Genomic DNA, 24,550 nt, shown 5'->3' on the forward strand with positions numbered 1-24,550 from the left:
CGGTAAACATCATTCGGGTCCCATTGGCTCGAATTGAAATCTCCGGAGTATATGCTGCCGTGTTCAGACATCAGCTCACTCACATTTTCTGCAGATAAAATACTAGGGGTCTGGCCGTAGAAACTCCGGGTAAATTCTGCGCGAAAAATGCGGCTGTTTGTGTTCACACATAGCCTAAAGCCCCTCCGGGTAGCCAAATCTCCGGAGTTTTTCAGGAGATTTCCATATGTGTGAAAAGGGTTTAAGACTGCTTTTTGCTGGATTAAAAAAAAATGCTATATCATACTAACAAATGTCTTCCTGTAGCTGTGGACATGGCTGGAGGAGCTCCAGAAGGAGCTACTGGACGACGTTTACGCCGAGTCAGTGGAGGCCGTACAGGATCTGATCAAACGCTTTGGACAACAGCAACAGACCACACTGCAGGTCACAGTCAACGTCATCAAGGAGGGAGAGGATCTCATCCAGCAGCTCAGGTAAATGAACCATTGCCTAAGATTAAAGAAAAGATAAATCAAACATGAAGATGCATAAAGCAAATGAAGAGGTATTAAATACATAATAAATATATGTGAGTATAAAACTTCAAAATCCATTGCATAGCTACAGAGTCAAATCAATATACTGACCAAAATCATCTTTTAACCACTTCAGCTCCTGGTGAGGAATCTAGCAGCAGTTAATAAAACAGGTTCACAGAACACATGCTATGCTCAACAAATGATGCAGTAATCCACTGAGCCAACTTTAATAATAAAAACAAAGCAAAAGCATTTTTAGGTCTACTTACATAATAGCCCTATTCTGGTCTTTCTTTGTAATACAGCTTTGGCAGGGTAATTCAGATATGGGCTGTTTGGGAATAAACATTCTTATGAATATGTAAATGTGAAAAAAATTCAGGTTGTGTCATTTTTAAGAAGATGCATACAAACTAAAAGAGACAGCTGAAAGGACGGGAGGTTTTGGAGAGGTGGATGCAGTTGACTGTCATTGTCTCGCTCTATTTTCATACTGACGCTGTTCCAGTCCCTCTTCTTCATTCCTCTTCATCCACCCCCTTTGTTCACCCTTCCTCACTCTCTCGTTTCTCTCCATCCCTCTCTCCCTGGTGTGTTGGCTCAGAAGTGAAGTCTTACATAATTCTGTTTGTATAATCGCGTGCATAATTGTGTGACAGTCTCCCCAGGAGGCATCTGTAAGTCTACACCTTTTTGTCCATGTGAGTGACACTGTGCGAGCACGTGCGATCAAGAATTGGCATTAAAGTGTCGGATATGCATCTTTCAAACTGCTCAATCAACTAGAAAGAAGACACTCTGAATGTTTCTGACCTCCACTGTCACTGCTTACTCATATTTAGCCTCTCAATACCTCGCTGGTGTCTGATCATGACTCATGCAGGATGTCAGATTGATGAACCTATGATCTATATAAACAGCTTCACTTTTCACACACAGTATTAACTCTGACTCTGCCCACCATTTTTTCACAGGTGTTAAACCCTGACAGACTTTTTACTAAAGTTTAGATATCCTTAGAAATATGTTATCAATCCCCCATTAGATGGCTTTGATCAGTGTTACTGATCATATAACTCTTAAAGAAAGAATGTGTGACATTTTACACATAAATACAGCAGAAATCAAGTATGTCCTCTCATAGTCATGACTTTCTACAATGAGTGAGAAGCCCGAGTCCGCTGGCTGTATTGTTGTCAGAGCTGTGTTTATATCATGTTTACACGGACAGACCACCTTGCATATATAGCTGTTTAAGACAAGGACTAGAGAAAAGAGGAATATATTATACAATCAAGAGTATTTAGCGTACTCACGGCTTATTTGGATGCTTAGTTCCTTTAGATCACAGTCATTCTGTGTCATTGTATGTGCAATATGAAGCTATGAGTTAATCAAAGTGTGCTAACATTAGCCTGCTAACACAACAATGCAGACCACAGGCGATTGCAGCTTGAGCAAAGGACAATTTTTGCCGCCACTTGCACTTCATAGTGCTTAATTATGGTGTGTTCTTACTGATATCTCCTTCCTGTGATTGCGAGTGGAGAGGGGTTGGAGGCGTGTCTCTGGAGGAGAGCGGAGGCTTCAGAATAGCGGAGGTGTCGCCCAAACAGCAGTTTGTTTTGGTTTCATGCTGGGGCTCAAGGGCGACATCTACTGGATCACATTCTTCCTCCAAAGGCTAAGAAAAATGAGCATAAAAACCCCCACCAAAGCCTGGAATAGTCTGAATAGATGTTGTTGAAAATGTGATTCACTAAAAGTAATATCTATCAACAAGAGATTTCATCTTGACATCAAGGATTGTGATACAGAAGTTTACAGTGTTGAAATAATAGAGGTAACCAGAGGTTCATACAATAACACATTTATAAGAAAAATATAGAAATCTAATTATGGGAGGGGGGGTGGGGGCTGTAACCACAGATTGAACCCCTGTATTGTTTTTAAATATTTATATACAATATGTATCTTGTAAATTTAAACACAAAAGAAGTATTACACACAAAAGCTGTTTATTTTTTTTTTTACTAAATAGAAATGAAGTGAACAAAAGCCAAAAAAAGGATTACAAGTCAAGAAGAATCCGTTTTCAGATGAACATTCTTAAGAAGAAATCGTGTTCATTTCAGGCATCACTTTTCCCAATTTATCAAAAACATGAGCTGCCATTTTAGGTTCCAACGCTTCTCTGTTCCACAGTCCAATATGCTTCTGCAGGCTGTGCTATGCAGCCCTCTTCAGAGTAGTTGGCTTGGCATCATGCCTAACCGTGTCTGTAGAACTGTTTTTAAAATGCATAGGCGCTTTATTCGTGTGCTTCTCTTCCAGGGACTCGGCCATCTCCAGCAACAAGACGCCCCACAACAGCTCCATCAACCACATCGAGAGTGTCCTGCAGCAGCTGGATGAGGCCCAGGCCCAGATGGAGGAGCTCTTCCAGGAGAGGAAGATCAAATTGGAGCTCTTCCTGCAACTCCGGATCTTTGAAAGAGACGCCATTGATGTGAGTTTGCCTGAGGATGACGATGAGGATGAGGGGGAAGGGGGGGGGGGTCTTGTATTCTTTCAGCATGGATAGTAAATACTCATTTGTGGATTGTTATTATCCATCCTCAGATCATCTCTGACCTAGAGTCCTGGAATGAGGAGCTGACGGGTCAGATGAATGAGTTTGACACGGAGGACTTGACCGTAGCGGAACAGAGGCTTCAGCACCACGCTGACAAGGCCCTGACGATGAACAACCTCACCTTCGATGTCATCCACCAGGGACAGGAGCTGCTGCAGTACGTCAACGAAGTCCAGTCCTCTGGTGAGTCCACTACCCAGACATTTATGTCCACAACCTCTCACAGCTCAACTACAGAGCCCTGCCTCACAGAGTACTCACCATAGCCCAAGACCCAACTCAACCACTCCATCCACTCTTTTCTTTTTTGCCGTCGGGTCGGAGATGTAGAACCCTGACCTGGAAGAGGGCACGCTTCAAAAAGACCTTCGTCCCCTCAGCGACTGAAGCTCTAAACAAGCTTCCACGCTGACCGGCCCCTTCTTTGTTATGTGTTTTCTACCTGTGTTATATGTTTCTACTTACTCTTATATGTTTTCTTCATGTGTACCAACCGTGCAAAGCTGTGAAAACCAATTTTCCCCCCGGTGGGACAATAAAGTATTGTTATTGTATTTATATGTATGTACAGCAGTTTACCATCTACAGTAGCTATTGGTAAATGCGTGTCAGTAAATAGAATCAACTCCATTGGGTTCGTTTTCATTGAACTTCTGTTTGCTTTTGAATCCTTGTTTGCTTTTTTCCGTTATTTGCGGCTGGCTTTCTTTTAATTCCTACACATGATCTTTTAAATGCTTAACAATATTAGAAGCTCTTCTTAGATAGTATTTTTAAAAATCTTCAAACATTTTACTCTTCGGTATCTGTCCTACTTGCATCCTGCTATTACATCTCAAAGGCTTTGAAGTAGAAGTGAAGAGACGTTTGACTGTCGCCTGGCTAGCACAGCGGGTATCCGACATCATTCAGTGGAGAGTGAAAGCGAAAATGCAGCTCCTGTTCATTTGTGCTGCACAGATTTCTGTGTTGGCTGCATTAGTATAATATTGATACTGTGTAGGTGTCACGGGTCACATTCGGTCAGTGTTTGTGATGAGAGGCACCCACTCACGAACCATAATAACTCACCTGTGATCTTGCATGCTAATAGGTGCTCTCTAAAGCCGCACAAAGTGTTGTTACATCATGCCACGTGTATTGAAACATACAGACAATTTTTTTTGTTGAAACAGTTATAGAATAAAGGACGTTAACTTTGCAAGACAGATTTGAATGTGAGTCATATTTAAGACTGTAAAAAAATATTGAACCCAATAAAAATAAGTTGCAGTACGGCAGGATTAGACATAACCGCAGTAAATTTGATTAAATTTTCTTCTGTAGCGATCGAAAAGTTAAACTTATTGTATGCTGCCTGCAGGTGTAGAGCTGCTGTGTGACCGAGATGTCGACATGGCTACTCGGGTTCAGGACCTGCTGGAATTTCTCCATGAGAAGCAGCAAGAGCTGGACTTGGCTGCCGAGCAGCACCGCAGACACCTGGAGCAGTGCGTCCAGCTGAGACACCTGCAAGCTGAAGTCAAACAGGTACACACAGACCTGCCAGAGGCGCCATCTGCAGGCTGAGAATTTGACAACAACAGGATATCTTTAAGTTAAAGATCGAATTAAATAGTGTCGGATTGGTAAACATTTGATTGCAACTTTGACTGTTTTTCCAGGTTTTGGGCTGGATTCGTAACGGCGAGTCAATGCTGAATGCTGGATTAATAACAGCCAGCTCACTGCAGGAGGCCGAACAACTACAGAGAGAACACGAACAGTTTCAGCATGCCATTGAGGTGAGACAGTGTTTGATCATCCCCTCAACTTCTTAGTCTGAAACTTAACTTAGATGCTCAGTATTTTGGCCGTTCTCAACCTTTTCCATTCTGCACCTCTGCCCTCTCTCTACAGAAAACCCACCAGAACGCCCTGCAGGTTCAGCAGAAGGCAGAGGCTCTGCTCCAGGCAAACCACTATGACATGGACCTGATCAGAGACTGTGCGGAGAGCGTGGCCTCCCACTGGCAGCAGCTCATGCTAAAAATGGAAGACCGACTCAAGCTTGTCAATGCCTCAGTAGCCTTTTACAAGACCTCTGAACAGGTAGCAGACCCCTTGGAGAGTGCATCATCATTCCTAAAACAGAGTTCAGTGTGTTTCCAGACAACCAAACCAAGTGTATTTGTTCCCGCAGGTCTGCAGCGTTTTGGAGAGCCTGGAGCAGGAGTATAAGAGAGAGGAGGACTGGTGCGGAGGAGCAGACAAACTGGGACCCAACTGTGAAACGGACCATGTCAGCCCCATGATCAGTAAACATCTGGAGCAGAAGGAGGCTTTCCTCAAGGTAATGTACAAACAAATAAAAAAAACAAACTCATAATCATTATATCAAGTTCTATCTGTGATCTCATGATGTGTTTGTTAATCCTTCGATCAGGCCTGCACTTTGGCCAGGAGAAATGCAGACGTCTTCCTAAAGTACATGCACAGGAACAGTGTCAACATGCCCGGGATGCTGAGCCACGTCAAAGCACCAGAACAGCAAGTCAAAAGTAAGTAGCAGAACGTACACTGTCCACTTCACTTCCCTTTAAACACTGCATGAAGAAATGCTCAAACAGTAAAATAGTGATGATGTAGGCGCAGTTTAAAAAAGGTAGCTTTAATCTCTGATAAGACGTAATAATGTGTGGCTGGAAGCAATTGATAAACAGTTGAAATAATGAGCTCAAACGAATGATTCAAAACTCTAAATCATTTGTCTCAAGTATAGGAATAGAATGTGTTTTTTCCATGGGCACAGCAACGTAAGGTGGAGTATTTGGGTGCTGAATACCTGGATTTTAATTGTCTTCTGTGTTTCATAAAGACATCCTCAATGAGCTGCTGCAGAGAGAAAATCGTGTTCTCCACTTCTGGACCATGAGAAAACGACGGCTGGACCAGTGTCAGCAGTATGTGGTGTTTGAGCGCAGTGCCAAACAGGTACATGATACACACACACACACACACACACACACACACAGTAAAGTTGAAGTGCTATAACAACGCATACAATCCTCTCGATGTCATGTGACCTGGCAGTACTTGAATCCCATGTGTTTTTTTGTGTTTTCAGGCTCTGGAATGGATTCACGACACTGGAGAGTTTTATCTGTCCACACACACCTCCACTGGCTCAAGTATCCATCACACACAGGAACTGCTTAAGGAGCATGAAGACTTCCACATCACAGCCAGGGTTAGTCTCACACACACACACACACACTCAACACACAAGCAAAGCATATCACTTGAGTGTTTGATGTGTGTGCGTGCATTTAACACTCTCTTTTCCACTCTCCTCACAGCAAACTAAGGAGCGTGTGAAGCTGCTGATCCAGCTGGCTGACGGCTTCTGTGAGAAAGGCCACAGTCATGCTGGGGAGATCAAAAAATGGGTGACTGCTGTGGATAAACGCTACAGAGACTTCTCCCTGCGCATGGACAAGTACCGCTGCAGCCTGGAGAAAGCCCTCGGCATCTCCTCGGACTCTAATAAGGCTGTAAGTTGGCATTGCGTTGATTGTTGCAGTATTACAGGTGTCGAATATCAGCTAATTGTTATTACCACTTTCTTGGTTTTGATTATTAAATGACTTTTTCGTGGCCTCTGTCTGACGCAGAGTAAGGATCTGCAGTTGGACATCATCCCAGCCACGGCTCCAGGATCAGAGGTCAAGCTGCGTGATGCCGCTCACGAGCTGAATGAGGAGAAACGCAAGTCAGCGCGCAGAAAAGAGTAAGTCACTGCTTTCTGTTTTTACTGTTAGCTGTTAGAAAAACAGGTTAAGCAGGTTTTATATGTGAAGAACAACTTTTCCGAAAAACACACACGGTCTACATCATTTTCCAGATTTAAATATCAAATCAGGTTTTGCGTAACAAAACTGTGAAGAATCTGGCCTCCATAGACAAAGTAGTATGTGCTATACCAAAGAAAAAGTAGCAAGTCAGCACTTTTACTGATTTTTTTTTTCCCCCCCTGTTGGAAATATGTTTTATTGCCCCTCAGGACGAGAAATTGAATAATCAGCTAAAGGCCTAAACTGCACTGCAGAGCAGCCTTATGGTTACTCAGATGGTCTGTTTTCAGAAGGTCACATGTTCAGTTATTTGACCCATTAGTATCCTTGTCAACGGGGAACCCGACTTGCTCAATTGTTTTAAGTGGTTCTCATTAACAGAACAGTGAGTTAAGCACACGCAACAAAAATAGTAGACGTTGTCCCCCACATCACCATTTATTGGCTGCTTCAGCGCAAGAACTGCAGACACAATTCAAGCTAAATAAAACAAATTAACATTCATGTAGGACACGGGAGGGGAAGCTGCATCATTTCACATGAGCAGCTCAAACCGAGAGCTTGAGTTCATGCATTCATGGCGGGTTTATGAGCGTGTTTTATAGTCTGTAGCTCTTTCATTATTCATTAGAGTAAATGGATGAAGCAGAAAGGATGATACAGAGCTTTTGGCTTGGGGATTAATTATTCTGCGGATAAGGACACTATGACAACTGCTAATTGTATGCGTGTGTCTGTGTGAGTCTAGGTTCATCATGGCAGAGCTGATTCAGACAGAAAAAGCCTACGTGCGAGACCTGCGGGAGTGCATGGATGTAAGTCCAACTTTCCAACCCACCACTGTTAACCTGTTGCATGCCAGAGTTGTGCAACATTTGAGGGCTCTGTTAAAGAATTTATTTTTTTTTTGATTTGGTTTGTTGTTCCTTTTTCAATCTTCTCTGCGTGAAGACCTACCTGTGGGAGATGACGAGCGGTGTGGAGGAGATTCCTCCAGGAATCATCAACAAGGAGCACATCATCTTCGGAAACATGCAGGACCTCTATGAATTCCACCATAAGTAAGGACATCATTAAGTATTTACATTTCTTTGAAATAATTCAAACTAGGCTTGTAAGCAGTTACAGCTGGGTCAAACCAGACTGACGTGAGTCCTGTACTCTAGGTTTCTCATATCTGTTTAAAGTTATTCCTCAGTTGCTATGTTTTAGAGATAAGTGGTTTTATTTTTCATTTTGGAATATTAATGTTCATTTTATAGAGTTTGTGTGCCTTTGTTGTTACCCACTTTTCAATCTCTTATCATTTGTTTTCTCAGCATCTTTCTCAAAGAGTTGGAGAAATATGAGCAGCTTCCAGAGGATGTGGGTCATTGCTTTGTCACATGGGTACGTATCAATTGTTCCACTGCTGAAGCTGTTTCTCCAGCCCACCAATCAATTCATCTTTTATTTATATCCTTTTCATTGTAACAACTTTCTTCTTTCATGTAGGCTGATAAGTTCCAGATGTATGTGAACTACTGTAAGAACAAACCTGACTCCACCCAGCTCATCCTGGAGCATGCTGGGAACTACTTTGATGTATGTATTTGTCTATGGCAGTTAAATTGAAATTGGTTTTTTTGGGGGGTTTTTTTGCATCTGATCACATGACTCTTCTTGTCTTGCAGGAAATTCAACAGAGGCACCGACTGGCCAACTCCATCTCTTCATATCTGATCAAGCCTGTGCAGAGAATAACCAAGTATCAGCTCCTGCTGAAGGTAACCTGACGATAAGAGTATCACTGGTGTGGAGGCTGTCCCCATACTTCATGGTTGTCATGTTTTAAGTGTGTGTGTCTGTCCATTGTAGGAGTTGCTGACATGCTGTGAAGAAGGTAAAGGTGAGATCAAAGACGGCCTGGAGGTGATGCTGAGTGTTCCTAAGAGAGCCAATGACGCCATGCATCTGTCAATGCTGGAAGGTGATTAACACAACGCTTATAAATAATGTTGCTGTAATCACACACTGTTTCGTTTGTTTCAAGAAACTAAAATTACAACTCTCAAATCCCACAATGTGTTTTTTTCCTCTAATTTTATATCCCATACTTACAGGTTTTGATGAAAACATTGAGTCCCAGGGAGAGCTCATTCTCCAGGAGTCATTCCAGGTCTGGGATCCCAAGACTCTGATCCGGAAAGGTCGAGAGCGCCATCTCTTCCTCTTTGAAATGTCTCTTGTCTTCAGCAAGGAGGTCAAGGACTCGAACGGCAGAAGCAAATACATCTACAAGAGCAAACTCTTTGTAAGTGTATCATTATTTGGAATGTGTCAAAGGAGGTATATTTGAATAACCGAATAAGGAACTATTTACAATCAGGCCTTAGAAAAGTTAGATTTTTAGATGACATCATTAGACTTTTTTAGTGCTCAGTGTCTCAACTGTAGTGATTGTATTTTAGCGAAACACTGTTACATTTAACTTAACTTAAATTATTAGTCAAGACAGTTTAGCAGCCTTTGTATTTCAAATAACCATTATACTGTAGTTAGCTTGTAACCGTCTAGAGATGACATCTTCTCAACTTCTGTCCTTCAAGACGTCAGAGCTGGGGGTGACGGAGCATGTCGAAGGAGACCCCTGTAAGTTTGCTCTGTGGATGGGGCGCACTCCAACTTCTGACAACAAGATTGTGCTCAAGGTAAAAGACACTTCCACTCATCTATTTCCTCTCAAATCTGATTTAGTGTTGGACTTAGAAAGAAAAGTCTTAAACCCAAAATAGTAACATTCAGGGATGTGACTCTCCTGGATAAATTCAGGATTTTCTGACATGAAGGGGTGACCCACGTGAATCAGTAATATACTTAAAAATACATCATCAAAGTAGTAGGTAGGAAGCTGATTTTGGAAATGAGAATTTCAGGACATCCACAGACTAAAGTGAGTGATGATACTTTTCATTTCCAGGTATCAATGCTAATGTTGAGCTTCAACCAAACATGCTTTGAAATTGAAAGCAGTGAGCCATGTTAGCTGTTTGTGTTTATGTGCAAGCTGTTCATGAACTTCACAATGAGATACGCCATTAGCGACAAGCTAAATGCACAAAAAGGCTTTGTGTTAATTAAAGTTTGATCAAATTCAACCAGCTTTGATGTCTCTTAAGTCCACTGCTCGGTAGCCAAAGGAAAAATATTTGTTTGTTTATGCAACTCAAAGCACTCAGTCAGCAGCACAGCATCTGTGTCTCTCTCTCTCTCTCTCTTTTGCATGGGGGAGGGAGTAAATGAGTTGCTATAGTAATGTGGACGCTCTGTGTCTGTCACTAAAACCTCATCAAAATCAAGATCCTGTTAAAACACCAACAAAAGATAAACCGAAATCAATCGCATTCTTAATCATGTTATATAATAACTAAAAGTCATCACACAGGCTTCTTGTATTCAGCCTACAGCTGCAGAAAGGTTGCTGACAGGTTTCCTGCTTCGTTGTCTGATGCCAGTCACATCCCTGAACATGAATTGTTTAGATATAGATACAACAGCTTTAAATATTAAAATGATAACAAAAACATCCATATTAGTATATTGGATGTCCTATTGAACCCTCTCCTACCTTTCTTCTTTTACCCTTCCTCTCTCATGTCTTGTTACATTGCATGAGCAGCTTCAAGGTGGCCAATAAAATCTTCCTTTAGTCACAGCTTTTCTCTTTCTCCTTGAAGTCCTTGTCTTTCTCAAATCAAACGTCTTTCTCTCTGTCTTCTGTCTCTCGCTCTGTCTGTCAGCCTCTGTTTCTGCTTTATTCCATCTTTTAACAAACACAGGCACATTTGTATATCTGGGGCTGTGTTTTTTTTTTTTTGTGGATGTTTGTATCTCTAATTCTCTCTGTGGGCTGACATGCTTCCACCAACGCTGCTGACACTGACTTCAACCCCTTAACGCCCACTATCTCCCATCTTGGCTCTGTGCCACTTTATTGAAGTGACGAGGAGCCATCTTTCTCTACCAGAAAAATACACTTTTTAATGGTTTGAGTGCCATTGTATAAGAAAGATATGACTTCAATTTATTTAGATCTGCGGGCGGATTTTTATTGGCCCAGTTTTTCCGACATCTTGTGTTTTCCTGTGGAAACAGTCACAGATGGATACAGATTTGTGTCAGCAGTTTGGAACAGCATGAATCCTAACACGTTAAACTCTGAACATTAAACATTTTTAACACATGTCAAATACCAAACTAACCACTGAGAAGTAGTCATGTGGTGTATTGTTAATGAAGTGTCTCTTTACTAACTACACGTGTCCTCTCTTGCTCACACACACACTCACACTATTACAATATGCTTATTTAATTGGCCAACAGTCAACTGTTAGTGCAAATGATCAGTGTTGTTTGTGTCTATCCTTGTCAAAAATTGTTCTGTACATCTTCTAAACCAAACCAGTGAAATTCTCTATTTTATATTTTAAATTCAAAGCTAAGTCAGGGATCCAAACACGGAGCGATGGTGAGTACAAACTATCCTACAACACAGCCCTCAGCCACTTCCCACAAGTCTGAAACGCATACACTTCATGTCCTCTCTTCTTCGTGAACAGAATCTTTCGAGGGTTATATAATGGCAAAAAGAAGAGTGTGAGCCAAAGCAAAAACCCAATTTCTACTTGTGCCAAAACTGGGAGGCTGGAAGATTATATAGTGAACTTAACTGTGAGAGCAGCGAGTTGGGATTCGCTGCTCAAGTAGTCAAGGGACATGTGGGAAACAGTGTTTAATCTCTCAATCTGAAAAGAGTTAGATGTAACACCTGAACACTTCGGATACAATTTAGAGTTTATGACAACTGATGAGCAAGTGAGAAGAGAAGTCTAAATAGTAAGTTTAGCTACCAGATATGTAGAAATGCTTGAAGTAAAAAGTACTTCCAGAAGTCAGAAGACTTGAAAAGCACTCTACAAGTTCAAGTCCATTTACCATTAACCAATAGTTAGCTAAAAGTAATTAATAAACGCTAAACTGTCCTAATTTATAAATAAAGTATAAATGGCAAAATGCTTGAAAGTCATTGTCATAGGTATTACATTACATTACATAGTTGTAATTGGTAGCTGTAACTGACAAACAGTTAAAAAAAAGGTTGGCTAAAGGAAACTTTAAAAAATGGAAAAAGAAAGTTAAAGGGAACATATTGTGAAAATCCACTTTTACAGTGTTTTTAATCATATATTTGGGTAACCTGAGTGTCTACTGACCCACAAAATGTGAAATAAACCCATCCAGTCCTTTTCTTGTGATCTGCATAAGTCTTACAACACAGAGAAAAATGCTCCGTTTCAAATTTGCTCAACTTCTGATGTCACAAGCTGGATTCTGGTTAAAAAAAAAAAGACCCTCCCTTCCCCTGGTTTCTCCATCCATGGACTCCACCTCCAGCCTAGAACAAAACTTTTGCACAGCTCTGCTATTTGGGTAAAGTATCTGGGGTAAAGTAAGGAGTGCATATTTGGTTGAATTAGTGAAACTGGTCAATGTAGTTTCAATAACTAATGCTAGTTAAAAGAAGACTAATAGATAAACGGCCTAATGTCCATAGTGAGAAAATAAAATATCAATATCTTAAAGTTGCTCAAGATTATTCAAATTTATGTCAAGCCCGTGCCCGAAGTGTTATAAGTGCTATCCAAACTGAAGCAAACACTGACAGTTCATATGCAACAGCATCATAGTAACAAACTGATCAAATGCAGAAATGGTGTCAGAGAAGTAATACTTGAGCTCATCATCAAAGAGTGGTTTAGACCTGCTCTTCATGTAAAGTGTCTTGAGATAACATTAATCATGAATTGGCGCTGTACACATGGAAATAATCAAATTGGTGATCTGAGAGGGCTTTGGCGGTGTGGCTGAAAACACGTTGGGAAATCATGTTCCATGGAGGCACTGCTTGACTGGGCTCATGTAAAATTTGATCTATCAGAAAGATTCCTTCGGTTGATAAGAGATGACAAGAAGTAGTTCAGACTTGTGCGAAACACAGAGTGAAACAAGAATTCCAAGGGAAGCTGATTTCCTCACAGCTTTTGACTTCTTGAACTTGTTCACTTCCTCATCAATAACAGGCGTCGAGCATAGAGAACAAGCAGGACTGGATCAAACACATCAGGGAGGTCATTCAGGAGCGCACCATTCACCTGAGAGGAGCGCTGAAGGAGCCCATTCATATTCCCAAAGCGACCACAGCGAAGCACCACAAGGGACGAAGGTGAGCGTGACATCTACTATTACTGGAAGTCCTAAGTTTATTTCCTGTGGATTTTCCAAAGCGAAAGAGAGATTAGTTAGTATTAAATCACTTTCACACAGATTTCCATCTTGTATTGATCATGTGTGTTTCGATCAGGGATGGAGAGGACCTGGACAGTCAGGGTGAAGGCAGCAGCCAACCAGACACCATCTCTCTGGCATCCAGGACTTCACAAAACACACTGGACAGTGACAAGGTCAGCCAACACACCCAAACACACACCTATCACTAGAACTGGTGTCCTTACCACACATGTTCTGAAGTTAGAAGAAAACGTCCAGTTTTGCCCAAACAGAATCATAAAGACAATCCTTTCTCCCTCAGCTCTCCGGTGGCTGTGAACTCACCGTGGTGATCCATGACTTCATGGCCAGCAACAGCAACGAGCTGACCGTACGGCGCTGTCAGACAGTGGAGGTGCTGGAGCGCTGCCATGAAAGACCAGACTGGTGCCTTGTTAGGACCACCGATCGTTCCCCTGCCATGGAGGGTCTGGTGCCCTGCGCCATGCTCTGCATCGCCCACTCCAGGTCATCTATGGAGATGGAGGGCATCTTCAACCACAAAGGTGCTGGAGCATTTGAAGAAATGTTTAGATTCTCGTGGTTACACTGTGCCATAAAGCAAATCCTAAACCATCAAATCCTTTTGTCTTCACAGACACTTTGTCAGTGTGCAGCAATGACTCCATCATGCCTGGGTCATCTGCCACGCTCCAGCCAGGTCACGGCCTTAGCTCCCACACCTCACCAGGGCCTAAACGACCAGGTATTGTCACCTATACTGTCTGTTTTATCTACTCTCCGTCATCCCATGAAAACTTAAAAAAAAGCTCTTTTTATCAGCTGTCCAGAAAAATATTGCGGTTAAGTACAGCTACTTCTTGAGTGGGTGGTTCTAGGTGTTTTAAAATGTACAATATCCCGTTTTGGCACTAAGAATTGATTGTGCTGAACTCTTCTTTCTTTGAAAAAGAAGATCAACTGTTGTTCTTGGCAGAGAGTCTTAAATGTAAAAGTTGAAAAGAAGTTTACTTTCCGTGCTTTAAATAATCCTCCATACAGAGGCAAACTGAGTTTTATGTGTTTGGCTGATTTTCAAGGTAACACCCTGCGGAAGTGGCTTACTAGCCCAGTGCGCCGGCTAAGCAGCGGCAAGGCAGACGGCCATGTGAAGAAACTGGCCCACAAACACAAGAAGAGTCGTGACATAAGGAAGAGCGGGGAGATGACGATGGGGTCCCAGAAAGACTCGGATGACAGTGCTGCTACTCCTCAGGACGAGACTGTGGAGGAGGTCGGCGGACTACAAAATATCTCAAATGATGCACTCTTGATTGAGCGGTTCAATCATTGATCATGAATTCGTCTCAACTTCTGTGCTTGTGTTTGCAGAGGGTTCGCAATGAGGGATTGTCCAGCGGCACATTGTCAAAGTCCAGCTCTTCAGGGATGCAGAGCTGCGGAGAGGAGGAGGGGGAGGAGGGAGCTGACTCTGTACCTCTGCCTCCACCCATGGCCATCCAGCAGCACAGCCTGCTGCAGCCGGACTCACAGGACGACAAGGTGAGGAGAGGGAGGAGGTAGCAGTGGGGACAGAAGAGAGAGGAGGGGTCAGGGAAATAGGACAGAGTCAGGGAAAGAGGATGAGCAGAAGAGGAGAGGGGACTTTAGGAGTGACAGAATACATGATTTGGGACGGGGACACAAACTTATTACAAGTTTATTTAAATTGAAGATCACAAGTTTAATCCTGCTGTTTGGAATATGCCAAGAAGAATGTATATATTGATGAGCATGTATGCTATCAGGGAAGATACAAAATGGCAAATTAACTAAATTGTTATGATTTTTGTGGTCTTTTTGTCTTCTTTGTAGTGGTAGGGAAACGGTTAAGAATAAGAATTTTCAAAGAGAAAGGAGTAATCTCTGAGAAAACTGTAAAACCATCATGCAGTAAATTCAAAAGACCAAATTCTGTTTGCTTCTCTGAATTTTACTCGTAGGATTTTGAAGCCTCTGACTCGTTACTTTGTCCACCTTGTGAATATAGGGTTTTTTTCATGAGTTAGCTGATATTAAATGTAGCCACCTTTCTTCCAGTCCTATTTCAAAGAGTCCCCAGAGGACGACTCTATTTTTACAGCTTTGTGGAGACAGTAGTATAATGTTTTATCCCTTCTACTACAGAAACATATGATGTTAGCAGTGTTTTCTGCATACTATAAGCATTTCTTTAAAAATAATAAGCCAACTATTAAACTCCTTTGAGTGTAGGAAGGTTAGTCTTATTAACTCTTTCAGGTTTTACTGTGGAAGCCATTTCTGAGAGTTAACAGTAGGATGGGAGACAGCTCTAGGTGTTCATATGTTAGGAGTAAGAAATGTTACAGGATATTAGTGACTTGAACTATTTAACCAAGATGGTCAGAGTTTGAAGAGGTTATACTGCAAGAGTTAATTTCCATAAGATTATACATTTTGTATTTTTGAATTTAGGAACAAGTTTGCCCCCCTGAGGTTAAAAAAAGCTCCATATATTAAAATGAAAGTCTACTGATACATGTTCTACTCTGGTTCTCTTCCTCATCATTGCTCTTATGCTTCTTAGTGGTTGTAGGTTACGTTTCTCTCATTTCAGTCTCTCACGTTTCTTAAAAAGGGCATTTCCTGACACAGTTTCAAGTGACTCTTTAGTTTCTGTTATGCATAACATTTGATCTCGGCATGCTGCATCAAATTTTTCTCTTCTGTTCTGAAGCAGAAAAGCAATGAAACATTTCAGGCACGCCAAGTCTCCTCCTCAATAAAAGTGGTGACTCCTCTCTGACACTAATTTCTTTTTTCTCTTTTGTTTTGTTTCCTGGTTGTATCGTTTACTGTTTGCCATACTGTAGCATTACCTTGATTTATGTCCTGTCTTTGCTTTGTCTCAGTTTCCATACCTCTCCATCTGAAATGCCCCGTTTTTTTCCCCCTCCGTCTCTTGCCTCAGTTCTTCAAAGCTCTCTTTTTTCCCCCCTCTCTTCAGCTTTAAATGCTCCTTGCTAAAGGCTTTTTTCTTTCGTTTCTGCACCAGTTTTTAGATTGAACTGAAATGAAGTTAGCAGCTTTAGAATTAGGTTTCTTACATTGACACATTTTTCTTACCTCTACAAGTCACTCTTCCTAACTTTTATATGGTTTCTGAACTCACTTTAAACCTTCCTGCATTTCTTTGAGCAGAACTTTTCCTTACTTCCATTTTTTATGCCCTCAAATTGACTTGCGCTTTCTGCCGTCTCTACAACAAAAACAACTTTAATGCAGAGTCCCGTGGCAAATAACTGAAGACAGTACGTGAAAATGTTGAAAAAAGAGGAGGATGCATGTATCTCTTTAACTAGAGGGAATTGTTAAGGTGCTGTCTGCCAGTGTTAGTGCAGACCGGATTTCTTGAATAGACATCAACTTTTGTATTTTGCTTTGCCTTGAGCCTGTTTGAATAACACAAGACTTCAAATGTTTCTCTGCATGTTTATCCGTCATAGAGTGGGAAAAGGTCGATTGCTATGTGACGTTTCAAAAAGTTCCCATATCAATACAAAAGAGTAACGTCTGTAGGATTCTCTGTCAGCTGAGCAAGCAGCCCCCCTCCCCCTCCCCCTGGATGATAATCTGAATGTGAGCCCACACTGAGGTGTAAATTCAAAAGCCCTCTTGTTCCCATCACCCTCCAACCCCCTCCCTCACCCACCCTGCTCGCTCGTCCTCATCTCCCTTTTACCCTCTGTGCGTTAACCTCATTAACCATGCGAGTAATTGGCATCTCTAAATGCTGGCGAGGCCAGAAGGGCACACAGCCTCACCCAGATTCCTAATTGGGGAAAGTCTTGAAGCACAGCACAGCAAGGGTGAGAGTCTCCTCAACTGTATATACATACATTTACCTTTTTCTTTCTTGTTGTGTTAGCATCCTTTTTTTTCTTTAAAGGCTGTTCATCACCTCAGAGAACAACTGAAACATCTCAAACATCAATTCAATAACTTTTCCCCCCACAAACCTCCATTTTCTTTATACTGAATAATTTTTTCCCATATCTTTTTTTTTTTGGTCACTTCCACTTTCAGCCTGGAGTTTTTAACTTTTCATTTATCTTAAATAACTTTCATTCATTTACTATTCCTTTTCACTTCCTTCTTTTTGGATCCCACTCATAGTTACAGCATTGAACGATCAACACTTTTCACAAAGTCATTAATCACTCAAGTAACTAAAACAAATCTTAATAACTGAACCAAATCTTAGTCATGACCTTGGACCATAAACTAATATTTAGCTTTATCTTTATCTTTCCATTTTTTTTTTTTTCAATCACATGTGGGTGCACACACGTGGGTTTCATGGCCTGGAAACGTTTATGTTAAATAATTAAGAAGTATTCATTATCTATTGTTGAGATTAAAGAACTGTTGTTAACAAGCTTAACTTAAAGAAAGTAGAGCTTTGTATCAGTTATAATATTGTCTGATTACTTCAAACTCCACTATATTCTAAGAAAAGCTGAACTGACACCAGTCAGCAGAAATATGTGTTTCCACTGTATGCATAATCCACTTCTAATACTCTTTCCCCCCCCCCCCTCAACCCTTTAATCTGTGTCATTATCCAGACCTCTTCGCGTCTGTCAGTCCGTCCATCCAGTTCAGAGACGCCCAGTGCTGCAGAGTTGGTGAGCGCCATCGAGGAGCTGGTCAAAAGCAAGATGGTAGGAGACAGGAGTGCACTGAAATGAATGCATCACTTTTTTTTTTATCTTATCAGTTTGATTTATCTTAGATCACCTGAGTGTGGCTCAAAGACATTTAATGTAGCTGAATATGGTGTTATACTGCATTCTCACATCCTTTCTGTGTTTTAACAAGGTGCTTATCTTGTGGCTCATTAGCATGTGAATGGCTAAAGATGTTTACATATACATACTTCAGTCTCATTGAGTCAACTTCATGTGTGCAAATCAGGGGATTTAGTGTGTCCTCTCGCTCCCCTTTGAAACATGCAGACTATTGGCCATTTGTGTGCTCTCTTTCCCATTCTTCAGTTTATATTCTGCTCTTCTCTGGTGCAGGCTTTGGAGGACAGACCCAGCTCGCTGTCGGTAGAACGGGGGGACAGCAGCTCCCCTTCCTTCAACCCCTCTGACAACTCCCTCCTCTCCTCGTCCTCCCCGATGGAAGAGATGGACGAACGCAGGACCAGCGTCCTCAAGAAAAGACAGTATGTCTGCTTTTGTCTCACAAATGCAACCAGGTGTTCTGAGAATTCTTGTTGTTTTTTTTTACTATGTTCTTGAATTTTAACTTGACGTCTGTTTCCTCGTTGCTGTAGCTTCATTCTGCTGGAGTTGGTGGAGACGGAGAGAGATTATGTAAGAGACCTGGGCCTAGTGGTGGAGGTGAGTACATGTTTTATGAGCTGCTCATTTGGTTGTACATTATTGAACTGCGTGAAGGATCTGGAACAATATAGGTTTTTTATGATGTTATTTTTGAACATGTTGGTATGTCTGTATTCTTTGATAATCCCATGAAGTAACTCCAGCTGATTTGTTTCTGATAGAAGTACATCTTATTTAATCTATATATTATATTAAAATGTCACTGAAATAACTAAAATGTGTTTTGCTCACAGACTCCCTGTTGCAAATTTTTTTTTTGATTCATATGTGTGTCTGCATCATAAGGGCTACATGAGCCGGATGAAGGAGGAGGGTGTCCCTGACGACATGAAAGGAAAAGACAAAATAGTTTTTGGAAACATCCATCAGATCTACGACTGGCACAGAGAGTATGTGGAAAGTGCACGAGTTTATCCTGTGCAGATTGTCTGATTGTGCAGTCACTTACCGCTCGTCTTCGGTTTTTGTCTCGTACAGTTTCTTTCTTGGAGAGTTGGAGAAATGTCTGGAGGACCCCGACAGACTGGGACCACTCTTTCTCAAACAGGTTTGTCCACCTTGAATTTCCAGCTTCTTCTGATTTGAAAATAGTTTTTTCGACACTACATCTTGTTCTTGTTGTATGCAGGAGCGGAGACTCAACATGTACGTGGTGTACTGTCAAAACAAGCCCAAGTCGGAGCACGTCGTCTCAGAGTACATCGACACCTACTTCGAGGTATGAAGATACAACCATTTTTTTTAAATTTCACCCCAAGACACATCAGATACCTACAAACCTTAATCTGAGGCCTTTAAAGTAACTCTGACCTTTTTGTACTGTAGGACCTGAAGCAGCGGCTGGGACACAGACTGCAGATCACAGACCTGCTCATCAAACCAGTCCAGAGGATCATGAAATACCAGTTGCTACTTAAGGTCGGTCCGTCTACTTAACAACAGAGGGTGCTAGAGCTGTAACTCACCTGTATGCAATCTTATTTCTAGAACTTCCATCTTAATACATAACATCACTTTCACTATCTGCTTTTCTTAAATATCTACTTAATACAACTTACATTCATATGAAGAAAGTGTAAATAGTTGAGTTGATTGTTTTTCCCTGTCATAGGATTTCCTGAAACACTCTAAAAAGGCTGGGCAGGAGTCTGTGGAGTTGGAGGTAAGATAATGATTTTATTTTCACTTTCTCTTTGGCAATTTGTTTGTTTCCCATGCCAATCAAGCCCCTTTGAATCCAATGAATGATAGATTGCTTTTGACTTGCTTAAAAGTACGACAGACGTTTTGAGCTACCCTATTAACCTTCTTTTCATTTTTTTAATTTTTTTTTTACAGAAAGCAGTGGAGGTCATGTGCATCGTGCCAAAAAGGTGTAATGACATGATGAATGTCGGCCGGCTTCAAGGATTCGATGTAAGAAATCACGCTGCATTAAATCAAAACAAAGCACTCATCAACACAGCACACTCTTCACAGCCTGTTTCCTTAAATGGTAAAGAGACTTGGACTAGTTTAGGAGACTACGTTCACAACACATCGACACAATGTGAATGTGGTGTGATGTGCTACATAGCAGAGGCTCCAATGTAAAAGTGCCCAACCACCTAACAGTACTACTCCATTCACATGCTGCTGACATAGCAGCAGGAGCTATTAAGTGTCTTGCCCAATGACTCAGTAGCTTGGGATCAAACCCACTACCTTCCAGTTGAAATATGACTGAGCCTCAGCCGCCCCCTTCTTACTAACAGAAAATCTCTCACATCACATAATTTGCCTGTAATGCCATCCCTCCCTTTATTTCTACAACTGATTTCCCCCATTTCCATCTTTTTCTTGTCTCCCCCCCAGGGGAAGATCGTGGCTCAGGGCCGCCTTTTGTTGCAGGACACGTTCATGGTGTGTGACCCTGAGGGCAGCCTGCTTGGCCGGATGAAGGAGAGGAGAGTCTTTTTGTTTGAGCAGATGGTCATCTTCAGCGAGCCCCTTGACAAGAAGAAAGGTTTCTCTTTGCCAGGCTTCCTCTACAAAAACAGCATCAAGGTAACAAAACATGCAGACTATGTGGTGCAAGGATGAGCAAATACATTATCAGGGAAGGCCAGTGGAAATAAGGGTGTGTGAATAGCTAGCAGAAAAAAAAAAAAAAAGGCCTTTAGCGCCCTCTGGTGGAGAAACTGAAACCTGTGAAACATGGATTCGTATTCAAGCGAACCACTAGGAATGTCATGTTTCACAGGTTTCAGTTCTATTGGAGCCTTTTCTTTAAGTTATCGTCAACTGGTTTAAGCAAACTTTTTGTGGGTAGTTGTCTTTTAGTTCCAAGAAATACCAAAGATAGGAAAAGGTTTTGTTTGGATTTAATAATGAAACTGTTTAATGATACGTTACTTTGGGATTCTGTCATTAATACTACCATAAAAGGTTCAACTCTTTGTTATTCAATATAATTAGAAGTAATTAGCTAAAACTGTGGCTGCTGCTCCCCTGATGTCCTTTATGGGATTTTGTAGAAAGATAAATAAGACACAATGTTTACCATGTTCTGACTTAAGAACCTTTGTCATTATACAAAGAGCAAGGCAGGAAGAATTCATGTACCAATAGATACAGTATTGAAAGCTCAGTTCTAACTAAACACAGAAATATATAATGAAATGTAATCCACACTTCTGTTTCGTTTTGCACAGGTGAGCTGTTTGGGTCTAGAGGAGGACGTTGAAGGGGATCCCTGCAAGTTCATTCTCACTTCCCGGTCGACAAACAGCACCGTGGAGTCCTTTGTGCTTCACTCGTCACACCAAGGGGTGCGTGAGGTCTGGACCCTTCAGATAGGCCAGATACTCGAGAGCCAACTCAATTTCCTCAACGGTAAGGCCAGTTACACACACACACACACACACACACACACACACACACACACACGCACAGACGATTAGTTTTAGAGAAGATACCATTTGCAACATGGCCACCCTCGTCTCTTTTGTACCTTACGACAGCTCTAACTTCACCAATAGAATATCAGAGGAACCATGTGGGGGCCAGTGGTGGGTCATGTGGGCCCAGCCTGGGAGCTCCGGGTGGAAGCAGCAGTAGTGCTCCTCTTGGAGTGGCAGGTTGTAGCTCCCAGAGTAGTGCTGTCCCTTCAGGACCCCAGGGTGGATCTCGTCGACCATCCAGGATTCCCCAGCCCTCCCGTCTGCCCCAACCCCTACGCCATCATCCCGGGGCCGACCCCGATGGCCCCAGCAAGATGTCAGGTATGAAACATCTATCAGTGTTTGTGTGAAATTGGTTTGAACAGCAAAACGGCAAATGTGATTGAGTTTTGAGTTTTACTCACTTATGATCTAGGTTCGTCCCCCTGTCCTGTTCCTCCTCCCCAACTGCCTCCAGGGGGTAGCCCACAGGGCAAGCGCCCCTTCCAGACCCCAGAGGACCAAGCACAGCCCCCCACCCCTGCCAGTGCTGTATCCCCTATTCCCCGTGCCACAGTTGGGCCCATGCCCTCGACACCCACTTCCAAACCACGGCCAGGAGCCGTGTCCCCTATGGCCACCCCTTTGGCCACGCCTGCCTTTGGCAAAGATGGCCTTCCTCCTCCCCCTCCCAGTCCAGGCCAGAAGTCTGGATCAGGATTCTGGAGCTCCATGCCAGGCTCTCCAGCCAGCCGGCCTGGCTCATTCACCTTCCCGGGGGAGGCAGGAGAGACTCCAGTCCGTCAGAATTCAAACCAGATCCAGACGGGCTCTGGATCTGGGAGCCAGTCCCACAGACACTCCACGCACAGCAAGGAAGCCGACCGCATGAGTACATGCTCATCGGCCAGTGAGCAGTCCATCCAGTCCACCCAGAGTAACGGGGTAAGACTATTACCTGCTGCCCAGAACAGCACTGACTAACACAGAGGCAGAAGGAGGTCTGGTCTGTCCTGTCTGCCTGCTGTCTTCTGTCCTGCTGCAGCCAGCTCTACTAATCTGTCCCCTACTACGCATCTCTGACAACCTTCACTGCTCTTCAACATCATCTTCTCTGGCTTTAGGTCATTTCTAAAGACAATCTTTTTCAAATGTTTCCACTGTCAACATGTTTCAAGATTCAAAACCTCACTAGCGGAACTAAATCAGCTCTTCAGAGACTCCCTTTGAGGCTGTCTCTACATTTCTGACTCTTACGTTAGCTTGTACTAACACCTGACTTCCTCCTGGCCGTCTTTCACTTCCTGCTGTCTTCATGGTGTGTTACTGAAACCTACTTTCCTGCAACTAACCCCTTACGTTTGTGGGTCGCCTACAAATGTACTCAAACGAGATCCTCTCATTCAGCCTAACATTCCTTGTCTTTGACGTGCGTGGCAGAGCAAAGACGAGTCTCTCCAACTTTTCCTGCCCCTCTTTGTTCAGATCTTTTTTGTTGTCTTTTCAATAATGAAATAACTAATCACTGTTTTTCACTCTTTCTTGTAATTTATTCTTATCATTTCTGAAGACTGTATCAAGGAGTCAGTAATCGAATAGCTTTTCTAGTGTTTGTTTTCTGCTTTGACATTTTCTTTCACCTCTGAAGTATAATTATAAACATATTTAGAAGAAAGTGGCAAATTCAAAGTAAATCCACAAGTGTTTAAATTTCGATTTGAAATGTAACTTACAATGAAACACTGTGAAGGTGTTCTAAAATGTCCTCTGTTTGTCCCTGTGCTGCAGAGTGAAAGTAGCAGCAGCAGTAGCGTATCCACCATGTTGGTGACCCAGGACTACATGGCCGTGAAGGAGGATGAAATCAGCGTTAATCAGGGCGAGGTGGTCCAGATCTTGGCCAGCAACCAGCAAAACATGTTCCTGGTTTTCAGGGCAGCGACTGAGCAGGGCCCCGCCGCCGAGGGCTGGATCCCCGGTTTTGTGCTCGGACACACCTCAGCCATCATCCCCGATTGTCCCGAGGGAACCATCAAGTAAGTATTATTAAGAAATGATTAGAGGTTTAAATCACAAGTTTATTTTTTATTTGTTTGATTTTTTTACAAAAGTACACGAGTGTCTGACATCACAAAGTCTGCCACAAAGCAATTTTTATTCTGTTCAGTTCTGTGGCCTGCCAATCAATAAGAGATGATTTCATTTGTGATTATAATGCTTTGTGCAGAGGAAAACACATAAAAGAATTCAAAAAGTTTTGGGTGAAGAAAAGACTGGGGAGATGGGTTGTATATTCTTCAGTGAGAGTTCTAAATATCAAACATGTTTGAAATAAGATTGGATCTTTGTACCACTCACTACAAGATAATCCGACAGATAATCGGTTCTGAGCAGCCTTAAGTCGGCAGCGACCCTGCGATTGTCGGGAAGGAAGAACCGGACCTCAAATCGCCCACGATTATCCTGCAGTGTGAGCCAGGCTTTAGTCATTACACCTCTAGTCATTATCAGGTGTCTCAAATCTATACCTAAGATTCATCCACATAATTGTTTGGGAGTTTTCCTGAACTCTTTATTTTAAACATCTCCCTAAAATATTCCCTAAACAACACAATGTAAGTTCAACAAGGTATCTCATTGAGTATTATGCTGTAAAGCTAAATCCAAGTCTCTCACTGCTTTGCTTAGTTGACATTGATTTGATACATTTTGTTGTTCTAGTAGGAAGTCTTCATCCTGGCACACGTCCCTGCGCATCCGTAAAAAATCCGAGAAAAAGGAGAAGGAGGCAAAGAAAGAGAGCAAGCTGGAAAACGGTTACAGGAAGTCCAGAGACAGCCTGGCCAATAAAGTTTCTGTAAAGGTGAGATTAACAGTATTTAAAAAAAAAAATCTTCTG

General features: G+C 42.2%; 1 protein-coding gene across 5 annotated transcripts in view; it reads left to right on the plus strand.

Moving 5' to 3' along the window:
• LOC132991017 (triple functional domain protein-like) overlaps nt 1–24,550 on the plus strand; it is a 77,693-nt gene that overhangs the window by 47,813 nt on the left and 5,330 nt on the right. The window contains exons 15-56 of one of the 5 annotated variants that reach the window (XM_061059571.1): nt 307–476; nt 2,856–3,030; nt 3,144–3,339; nt 4,520–4,686; nt 4,821–4,940; nt 5,056–5,247; nt 5,339–5,488; nt 5,582–5,696; nt 6,014–6,129; nt 6,263–6,385; nt 6,495–6,689; nt 6,810–6,925; nt 7,738–7,804; nt 7,941–8,050; nt 8,309–8,378; nt 8,484–8,573; nt 8,663–8,755; nt 8,847–8,958; nt 9,092–9,282; nt 9,578–9,679; nt 11,467–11,496; nt 13,109–13,251; nt 13,390–13,489; nt 13,618–13,861; nt 13,954–14,061; nt 14,396–14,589; nt 14,688–14,858; nt 17,945–18,040; nt 18,401–18,549; nt 18,661–18,727; nt 19,016–19,119; nt 19,208–19,277; nt 19,359–19,448; nt 19,556–19,648; nt 19,842–19,892; nt 20,069–20,146; nt 20,585–20,776; nt 21,424–21,604; nt 21,733–21,993; nt 22,088–22,596; nt 23,440–23,687; nt 24,373–24,514. In XM_061059571.1, the coding sequence (XP_060915554.1) occupies nt 307–476; nt 2,856–3,030; nt 3,144–3,339; nt 4,520–4,686; nt 4,821–4,940; nt 5,056–5,247; nt 5,339–5,488; nt 5,582–5,696; nt 6,014–6,129; nt 6,263–6,385; nt 6,495–6,689; nt 6,810–6,925; nt 7,738–7,804; nt 7,941–8,050; nt 8,309–8,378; nt 8,484–8,573; nt 8,663–8,755; nt 8,847–8,958; nt 9,092–9,282; nt 9,578–9,679; nt 11,467–11,496; nt 13,109–13,251; nt 13,390–13,489; nt 13,618–13,861; nt 13,954–14,061; nt 14,396–14,589; nt 14,688–14,858; nt 17,945–18,040; nt 18,401–18,549; nt 18,661–18,727; nt 19,016–19,119; nt 19,208–19,277; nt 19,359–19,448; nt 19,556–19,648; nt 19,842–19,892; nt 20,069–20,146; nt 20,585–20,776; nt 21,424–21,604; nt 21,733–21,993; nt 22,088–22,596; nt 23,440–23,687; nt 24,373–24,514 (5,991 nt within the window). The remainder of the gene's footprint in view (nt 1–306; nt 477–2,855; nt 3,031–3,143; nt 3,340–4,519; nt 4,687–4,820; nt 4,941–5,055; nt 5,248–5,338; nt 5,489–5,581; nt 5,697–6,013; nt 6,130–6,262; nt 6,386–6,494; nt 6,690–6,809; nt 6,926–7,737; nt 7,805–7,940; nt 8,051–8,308; nt 8,379–8,483; nt 8,574–8,662; nt 8,756–8,846; nt 8,959–9,091; nt 9,283–9,577; nt 9,680–11,466; nt 11,497–13,108; nt 13,252–13,389; nt 13,490–13,617; nt 13,862–13,953; nt 14,062–14,395; nt 14,590–14,687; nt 14,859–17,944; nt 18,041–18,400; nt 18,550–18,660; nt 18,728–19,015; nt 19,120–19,207; nt 19,278–19,358; nt 19,449–19,555; nt 19,649–19,841; nt 19,893–20,068; nt 20,147–20,584; nt 20,777–21,423; nt 21,605–21,732; nt 21,994–22,087; nt 22,597–23,439; nt 23,688–24,372; nt 24,515–24,550) is intronic. The other 4 variants (XM_061059572.1, XM_061059573.1, XM_061059574.1 and 1 more) reach the window with 4 other exon arrangements.

Source organism: Labrus mixtus, chromosome 16, assembly GCF_963584025.1.
Source record: "Labrus mixtus chromosome 16, fLabMix1.1, whole genome shotgun sequence".
Classification (NCBI taxonomy): domain Eukaryota; kingdom Metazoa; phylum Chordata; class Actinopteri; order Labriformes; family Labridae; genus Labrus; species Labrus mixtus.